The 9,276-nt window shown below is 37.2% G+C and overlaps 1 protein-coding gene across 2 annotated transcripts; it reads right to left on the reverse strand.

Moving 5' to 3' along the window:
• Positions 1–555: 555 nt before the first annotated feature.
• Positions 556–6,498, reverse strand: LOC114480475 (P2Y purinoceptor 3). 2 transcript variants are annotated; one of them, XM_028474648.1, is made up of 2 exons: positions 6,193–6,498; positions 556–3,065 (listed from the first exon to the last, which is right to left on the reverse strand). In XM_028474648.1, the coding sequence occupies exon 2, from the start codon at positions 2,969–2,971 to the stop codon at positions 1,565–1,567; it is 1,407 nt and encodes a 468-aa protein (XP_028330449.1). In that variant the 5' UTR covers positions 2,972–3,065; positions 6,193–6,498; the 3' UTR covers positions 556–1,564. The 2 variants fall into 2 exon arrangements, with proteins under 2 accessions (XP_028330449.1, XP_028330450.1); XM_028474649.1 differs by lacking the exon at positions 6,193–6,498 and adding an exon at positions 3,683–3,739.
• Positions 6,499–9,276: the final 2,778 nt, after the last annotated feature.

Below are 9,276 nucleotides of genomic sequence, written 5' to 3' on the forward strand. Positions count from 1 at the left end.
TGTAAACAATTAAACGAGTAAGATGCTTCTGTGAATGTTTGAAATGTTTAATTCAACGGCTTAAAAGCATGGATCAGTGTTCGCATGTAACCTCAAACAAATTTTTATGCGGTGTTGTAAAATCAACAAAAATACACACTGGCTCAAAGACAGAACCACACATGAATCACACTACAGTACAGTATTCTCATGATCGGATACTTTACACAGTGAAGTCACCAAAGCAGTAATTTACTAGTTTTCACAAGATATTTAGATGATCTTGAAGCAGATTTTATAAACAATTCATTGTGATGCAGAAATTTGAGCATTTGTTATATTACAGTACTTAAGTGTGAAAACGAGACAGATGTGAAGTGTCTAGTTAACATCTGTTAAGAGAGGATAGGGACAAACACTGCACTTATTTTACTTTCAGGACAAACACCTGAACGCCTCCCTAGTGAGGCGTTCAGGGCACGTCCCTCCGGAAGGAGGCCCCGGGGAAGACCCAGGACACGCTGGAGAGACTATGTCTCTCGGCTGGCTTGGGAACGTCTCGGGGAACCCCCGGAAAAACTGGAGGAAGTGGCCGGGGAGAGGGAAGTCTGGGCCTCCCTACTGAGGATGCTGCCCCCGCGACCCGGAAACGGCTAAGCGGAAGAAGATGGATGGATGGATGGACAAACACGATGCTAATGGTAGCGTAATCATGCTAACCCTAGTGTTGATACAAACCTATCTTCAAACTGAGCTTTGTTGAACCAGTTCCATGTGGTTTTCTAAGTTTTGTAATATAATGGGCCTACAAACATGATATTCCTAAAGAACCAATAGCCTACTAAGAACTTTGGACCAGAGCTTATTCAGAAATAATGTGTTAGTGAAATGACCTGAAATAATGTGGGCCCTACTGTAATATAGACCCTACTGATCTGTTCAACTATTATTGAATTTGCGAGCCTATAATTGATGAAGAAGGTGAATATGTAGTGTTCTGCTTTACATTTGACATGAGATTGTTATTTAAAATACCACCTGCAATGTCAAGTTTTTCATACCATTCTCAAATTAAAGTCTAAACCTGAGCTTTTAAATGGAAGGTAAAAAAATGCCTTGATTATGGGGCAGTTAAGACTCTATACTTTAAAATCTTCAAAGAACAATTTATGCTAACTACCTACTCAATACTCACTGTACCTATCTATTCACAATTCTCTAATTCACAGATTGCAGAGTCGACAGGTGCTAGCTTTAATGGGAGGGGCGGGGCCAACAGTGCTGGTTGGACGTAAGAAGCCATCAAAATGTCAAACCACCATTCTTAGCCAATAGAAAAATTGGCTTACAATAAAATACAGCAAATTTATATATTTTGTCAAAATGTCTAGAATTGGACAAGAATCAATCAACAACTACTTCATACCAAATACATTTGTTTTCAGCAGGAAAAAGTGGTTCTGGGGTTTAGCCACTCTTAAAAAGATATTTTTCTTAACACTTCAGATTAACATAAAAAGCGGCGACAAGACAATTGATTAAACAGGCGTTTTTCAGGTAAGAGGGAAAAGTCATTCCAATCATTTTACTCAACGATGTGCTTAATGTTGGTGCTTTTCACATTTGTTGTACTGGGAATTGCACTGCACTTGTTTTTGTTGTTTCCATCCTCCGGTTTCCATCCATCTTTCTCTGTTATTCTCAGTGGCAGCAGAAGCCCTCCATGTTCCTGGGTGGTCTTTACTGGCCAGCAGCACTGGGTTCCCCCTTTGTCTTTTATCAGGAAGTAAAGGAGGGCATTGAGCCATGCATTGAATGACGCCAAAGGTCTGGTAATCTTGTAGCACATGGACACAGTGGTCATGGTGTGACAGGAGACTCCCTTGAGGATTTTGAGCAGAAGGAATATGGTTCTGGTTACATGAAATGGGAGGAAACACAGTGCAAACAGGAGGGTGATGGTTATGATAGTCTTGATAGATTTTCGTCTGCGACTGGCATATGGAGAACGAGCACCGAGGAGGATGGATATCCCTTCTTCTTGAGCCACTGCTCTTGACAGACTGGTACTGCCTGTACTCTCAAACACGGAGCAGTTTTTATGTCTCTTTGTGTGCCTTTTGTGATTTTTATCTCCTTGAACTCTGCGTGTTGAAGGCTGTGAATGCAGAGTCTTAAAAATGGTCAAAACGACATGAGAGTAACACCAGGCTATTATGGAAAAGGGCACAAAAAAGCCCAGCAAATGGAGTGTGATGCCATAGGGCACGTAATCAGAAAACTCCTTATCAATGGCATCGTCCCAACAGTTCTGGTACTCCTCTATTGAACCTCCCATGGTAATGGAGGTAGCGTTATCATCCCCTGACACCACCTGGTAGCTTAGATTGACAGTCATTGTGCTTTCTTTGCTCCCAAGTCCTGCCATTCTTGTCACATGGCCAGTTTGAGCAAAGCGAAAGATGGGGCAGGTCAAAGCAAAAACCACTATCCAAACCAGGACACAGATGGACTTGACAGCCTTCTTGGACTCCAGAGTAATGACTTTCATTGGGTGGCAGATACCTAGGTACCTGTGCACAGAGATGCAGGTGAGGAAGAAGATGGAGCAGTAGAGGTTAAAGTAAAAAAGAAAGCGTACCAGGCGGCACATGAAGTCCCCAAAGACCCAGCGGTCCCGTATGATGTAACTAGCCACGAGAAAGGGCAGTGACAGACCATACATAAAATCTGTGGTAGCGAGGTTCACCATGTAGATCAGGGACGCATTCCAACGCTTGGTCTGGCGAAAAGAACGGTAGAGGATCACAGAGTTCAGGGAGATGCTGAAGATAAAAGTAAAAGAGTAACAAATTGGGAGAAAGATGTATTTGTAGGATTCATCGATGCTGCACTGTGGAGTTGATGCTTCAGGCAAGGGTGACGAAGCTCTGGGATTACCAAGGAATATTTCCAAGCTTACGTTTGGAGGAAATCCTCCATTAGATGACATGATGTGGGATAGAGAGTTCTATACAAAAGAAAAGTGTTTTATGGGCTTCCCCTCAGTCATTCTTGCGTCCCCAGATTGTAGGTGGCAGGTGTACCTGTAAATAAATACTAACATTAGTACTTTCTTTTGAAATCCTAGTACTAAATATTTTATTGAATCATTTTCTAACCAAAATAACCAAACTGGGTTTAACTTTTTTTCCGTTTAACTCTAATAGCTTTTTTTGGTGATAGCTGGCCGTAATTTGGGGTAGTGGTGAGAGGTTCTGGGTTTAAGTCTCACAACAAACAGACCTGGGACGTGTTCATCTTTTTTCAGGGTCCTCCAATTTTAATCCCACATTCTAAAATAAACGTTCGGTTCAAGTCCTGGGTATGATGTAGTGTATTTTGCAGCAAATGCTGACTAATATGTCTGTAAGGCAGAAAAGGAGGGTTCATTCTTACTGTTTCTTGTGTTTGCCCCAAAAAACCTCTGCCGCGTTATTTCCTAATATCTCCAGCATCTAACTCGGTCACGCTTTACAGCGATGATGATGAAGGTGATGATGACCAAGGAAAGAGATTTTAACTGTCACTCAGTCACACTGCAATAATCTGATCAATAACCTGTACAGAATGTCGTTGAATACCTCCTGCTCTATGGTGGTAATTAGAGTTCTCTCTGCCATCCTGTGTATGAGCCTATGCTGCTGATTCAGTCTCTTCTCACCTCATTGACTCCGTAATAAGTAACCACACATATCCCATGTGTCTCCATGCATCTGCTAAAAAAAAAAAAAAAAAAACCTGTTTTCTGCTCAGTCTTAATGCATGCTGTGTTTTCTGTTTCAATACAACGGCTATAGTTATTCAGCACCATGATAAACAGCATGAAGCTGTTCACCTGCATGTCCAGAGAAGCACAAACAGCAGCCCAACCACAGGCAGGTTATGCCAGCACTTTACTCACAGCTTTGTGTAAATAGGGGTAATGTGTCAACCAGTAACACGACATATTAACAGATTGGCAACACAAACAAGATGTAAGAAGAGGTCTACGTACGGGAAAAACAACCGAAATCATGGTCAATGATGTTTAAAGGTTCAGAAAATACAATGGGGAACGTTGTTCATGTGAAACCTGCAAACTGTTCTTTGACTCATTTAGCTGCACATAAATTAAAAAAAAAAAAGATCCACACAATTTACAACATACCAGACTGATTGTTTTACATTTCTATTGAGTTGATAAGGTCATACCCAGAGATGAAGTGAAATAAAATCAATAAGAACTGCAATTTTTTTTTTCATTTTTCCCCTCCCAAAAATATTGTACAATACCGTATTGGAGAGCCCATTATTGTATTGTATCACGATATCAGTGTATCGTCCAACCACTACCGAAAACCAAACTGGGTTCTTAGCATTAGCAATTTGGACATGACGTTGTTATAAAAGAATCCCTCATGGAGTTTCGTGAATATATGAAGGAATAAGTACTTTTTCAGGTGGTTACACGTATATTTGTGATGCCAGCACTTTATTATAACAATAAATGGAAAAGCTTTTTAGATCAACCCCTGCAAAGATATGTGAACAGAATAGTTGGGTTGGAATTACAGAAGAAAATGAAAACTCTTAATAGAATTATCATTGAATTGAATATATTTTTTAGTACATTTCATTAGTTACAAACACTAATCCCATTTTTACAATGGTTGCACTTTATAAAACTGTTTTAATTGTATTTATGTCTATCATTGACATTGTTATTTGTCAGCTGTGGTGTATTGTTTATTACATTAGTAGTCTATTTTAGTTTTTATTGTAATAATTTCATTTGAATCTGAAATGATCTTGTACTAATATTTAAGTGTAGGTTTTAGGGGATAAATATAAACCGTAGTTTTGTTTGGAGTTAATTTTGATTTAGTTTTGGCTCGTCTTTTGACAAAAATGCGACCTAATTTTTGCCAAAACATAGCAATCTGGACTATTACAGTTATAATCTTGTTTTAGTCAACTCAAGGACATTAAAATTTTAGTCGACTAAAATACAAAGCAGAGTTTATGAATTTATTGTTAAAAGATAGAAGGTATTAATTATATATTTTATGTGATCAATGCATAAGAGCACATGATCACATGAGTTCTGACTTGAATTCGTCACGTGACAAATGATAGTTTCGTATTTATTAGTCGACAAAAACATAAATAAGCTTTAATGTAGTTTTCGTCAACATGCAATTTTTTTAAAATTAGTCATAGTCTAGTTCAGGTTTCACCAACACGGTACTGTGGCCCCAGGTAGCCCTCATGGAGCATGTGAGGGGCCCTCAGGAGCTCCATCTGAAATCTGATGAACTTTCCAGGATTCAAACTCACAAAGATAAAAACATATGACAGATGTAGTAGAGTTAAATATTGCTGCACGTGATAAAGTTTTGGTATTAAATGTTTATTTTCACTGAAACATTGTGACAAATGTTTTTAAATGCTGCAGATTTGCTGTATGGGTTGTGCTGTTATATAATATATAATAATATGATATAAATGAAATAATTTAAAAAAAACGCAAGGTTGATTTTTTACAAATTTTATATGATTTACGAAATAAAATACGAAGTAAAATAGCAACATGGGGATTTTCTATGAAATTAGGAGAAATAGTGTTGCATGTTGAAACGTAAATATTTCCGACCTGTTTAAGTGCCTGCTAGCCATTCTTATTATCTTACCCTCTAATTAAAGTGAAACCATGAAAATGTAGTATTTAAGGAGGTTTTTCAGAATCAGAATCAGAATCAGAAATGTTTTATTTGCCATGTACAGTTTTGAGGACAGTACAAGGAATTTGTTACACAGTATACAGTAGTTCAGTTTTCAGAAAGGTTGGTGACCCCTGGTCTAGTGTTGTTGAAAAACTCTGATGAAATGAACACATTAAAATCAAAGCAGCTGACATTTTGATGATGCACGTCATCGTAGAAGCATGTTGCACATTCAATGTTTTATATTGGTCCGTCTCTCTCCTCTGTTACATTCCTTTCTTTTTTCTCAGTTGTTCTTTAATGAACTTAACAATAATCACTAAACCCTTAAATGACATAATCAAAATGACCCAAATACAAATTTGGGTCAATAGATTTTTTTTCTTTTATACCAGAAATTTCAAAAAATAAAATCAAAAATAGATAAAAAACAAGGTCCCTAAGATGGCACTTAGTGCAAACGTCTTACCTGAGTGTCCTGTGTGGTCAGTCTAGGCTCAGCCACAGAAAAGCTGCACTGCTGTGTGGACTGTCAGCACTTATTTGGTCAATCAGTCCTGCACCACCTGAGCCGACACCTTTTCTCCTGCTTCCAGGAACAGTCGAGATGGTTTCTATGGAAACTCAGGCCCTCCCTCTGTCTGTCGTTGTTTGTCATTCCATTTTTCCTTCCGATTATATGTGGGTGTCTAGTACCTTTAGTACTGGGACCACTTGTGTTGTTTCCTCCCCCAGCTGTGACACTTACAGGATTAACAAACAAACCTTTATTAGAAGAGGATGATTCTCTGTGGACACGCCTAAAGGACAAAGACATGCTATCAGTTTAACCTGATAATAATAAATATTTCTCAATTATCAAGTAGGAAATCATAATCATTATAGACCAGGGTTTAATTGAGCTCTTCCCCTTTTTGGTCTTGAAACATTTTGTTTAATGATTGTATTTATTATCAGTGCTAAATTCTCCAGGTGAACATTTTATTCATTTTTATGTACCAGTTTTCTACAAATTCTTAAAAATGTTAAACTCAAAGCTGCTCTGGGTTTTATTGAGCATTTGCACTTATTTTTTTCCTGACACATTTTATCTATTATGAGTGCTCAATTCTCCAGGTGTTCAAAGGGAACAGATTTAACTTGTTACCGTGTACCAGTATTCTACAAGCTCTTAAAGAAATAAAAGATATGGCATTTGCTGGTTCAAAAACCCTGTCTTATTATTGAAAGGACATTTGTTTTACTTTCTTATGTACATTTAACAGCATGTACTTTTTTACTTTTACTAAAGTAAGGGAGCAACTTCAGTACTTTTACCAGAGTCACTTTTTCTTCAAGTATCTATACTTTTCCTTGAGTACTGACGGCGAGTACTTATGTCACCTCTGTTATTTACACACATGAACAGTGATAAATGTATAGTCTCTGAATCTGTATTAATCAATTTTAAAAAATACCATTGTGCAATCATAGGACCTTGCCGGTAAATCCAGTTTTCGTGTACGTATACTGAACAATAGGGATGTAACGATTCACTCAACTCCCGATACGATTCAATTCGCGATACTGGGTTCCCGATTAATTCTCTGACGATTACTTTTACAAAATGGGTACTATTTTCCTTTTATTTTTCATTGTCAAAAGAATTCCTTGATAAACAATTCCAAACAATGCAATTTAACTAAAAATAAATCTTGAATGAAATAAATAAAGGAATAATACAAATGAAGAAGAAGCCTATTAATTTAAATTCTGGTTCTATAGTAAACAATGCAAAACTGCGTAATAGTTCTTTTTGTTTTTAAAAGTGCAACTGAAAATGTATTTTGTGCAGTTATTGTATTGTATTTACATCAGATATTTGTTTGGACCAGCAGAGGGCACTGGTAACCCAGTGGTCTGTTGGCATGCAGATATTCTTGCAGTGAAGAAGATATGCTATACTAGCAGACAGCGCTAATAGAAAAACGTGACTTTTACAGATATTCATGTAATAATACAGATATTCTTTCGGTTCTAAAGGGGTAAGGAATCATTTATGAACATGTTTAAGAATAGAAGGCGGCCAGAAAGAAAGTAGTAGCAGATTCCGCCCGCTGCCTCCACTTCTGGACAAGAGAAGAATAAATATATAGCCCTCTGCTGTTTAAAAGAAGTACTGCGATTCAATTTTCAGAGTATCGATATGAACCATGGTACCTATGAGTCGATTTTTAACTGCCTTATGTTTAATCATTACATCCCTACTGAACAATAAGGGTGTAACAATCTATGTGGATTGATACATCTATTGGTATCGTCTTGAAACTGGTGATTTATTGATCCAGCTCAAAGGCTAATGTTCAAGGTTGATGTACTTTTAATTTTTTGTACTACGTGTTTGTGCTCCAACATGAAAGATGACACTTTGTGATAGATCACTTGTGATGACTCAGGTCTGTGGTGGGTTACGAAAAGTTGATAGTTAAGAAATATGTCCGAAAATTGACTAAAAGTGCATTTATAAAACTTTCCGCTGTTATATCTAAAAAAAATCACAAGGTTTGAATGTAAATCAAAGGAATAGAGGCGACGAGGAACAAAAGCGAAACTAAAAGAACGTTACATTGAGAATGGTTGCTCACGCTCACCTTCCAGTCAGAAATATTTTGAATAAAATATAATGTAGCTAAAAATGTCTCTGATCCCTTATTCTTGAACCACAGTGTTTTATGTCAGTTATAATCAAAGAATATGTCTTACATATAATAAGATATGGGTTTTTGATTATTTAAAGTTGTTTAAAGCATATTACTGCATTGGTAACTTACATGATCTCCGTTACTTATCGTGAGTTTCCGCGAGCGCGAGAGTGTGCATGTCCCTTTAAATATTGTTGCCACAAGGAATTGTGGGTCAGCATTATCTTGTCTCCTTTGGTAAAGGATGCATCAATGTTTCCTAGGCTAAAGGAGGTAATAAAAGTAGCATTGAGCCAACACTTAAACACTTCCGGGGGTCAAGGAACAGTGGATAGGAAAGGAGATAGGAGGGACTATTCGGACGCACTCCTCCTTCTACTGGGCTGAGCAGCTGATAGTGGTGAAGGAATTCATGTTATAGTAGACAAAGAAGCCATTAATGAATCCCTTAAAGAAATCCAACCTGGTCGATACTACCCGTCAATGAAGTAAGAAAGAACAACTGAGTTGTTTGAGTTGATTTTTTTTTTTATACAAAATTAGGCAGAATACAGAGTTGTTATACGTGTCAACATGTTAAATAAAGTACATTAAAAGCATTTTAAGTATTCAGTTATAAAAACAGGTGAGTTACATGAAAAAGCTTTTCGTTAAAGGGCTTCATATCAAGACTACACGGAAACAAAAATCAAGTCAACATATGTGTATAAAAAAATAGTACCAAGATTGATTTAACAGGTTTTTACAAAAGTTAGTTTTTAACACTTTACAGGAAATACAATACAACAGTAGAATACAATCCCAGTCCTCATAAAAGCAATAAAACGTAATAAATCACTGGTTTAGGGAAAAAATGAAATGGACCCTACAGG

Source organism: Gouania willdenowi, chromosome 18, assembly GCF_900634775.1.
Source record: "Gouania willdenowi chromosome 18, fGouWil2.1, whole genome shotgun sequence".
Lineage (NCBI taxonomy): Eukaryota > Metazoa > Chordata > Actinopteri > Blenniiformes > Gobiesocidae > Gouania > Gouania willdenowi.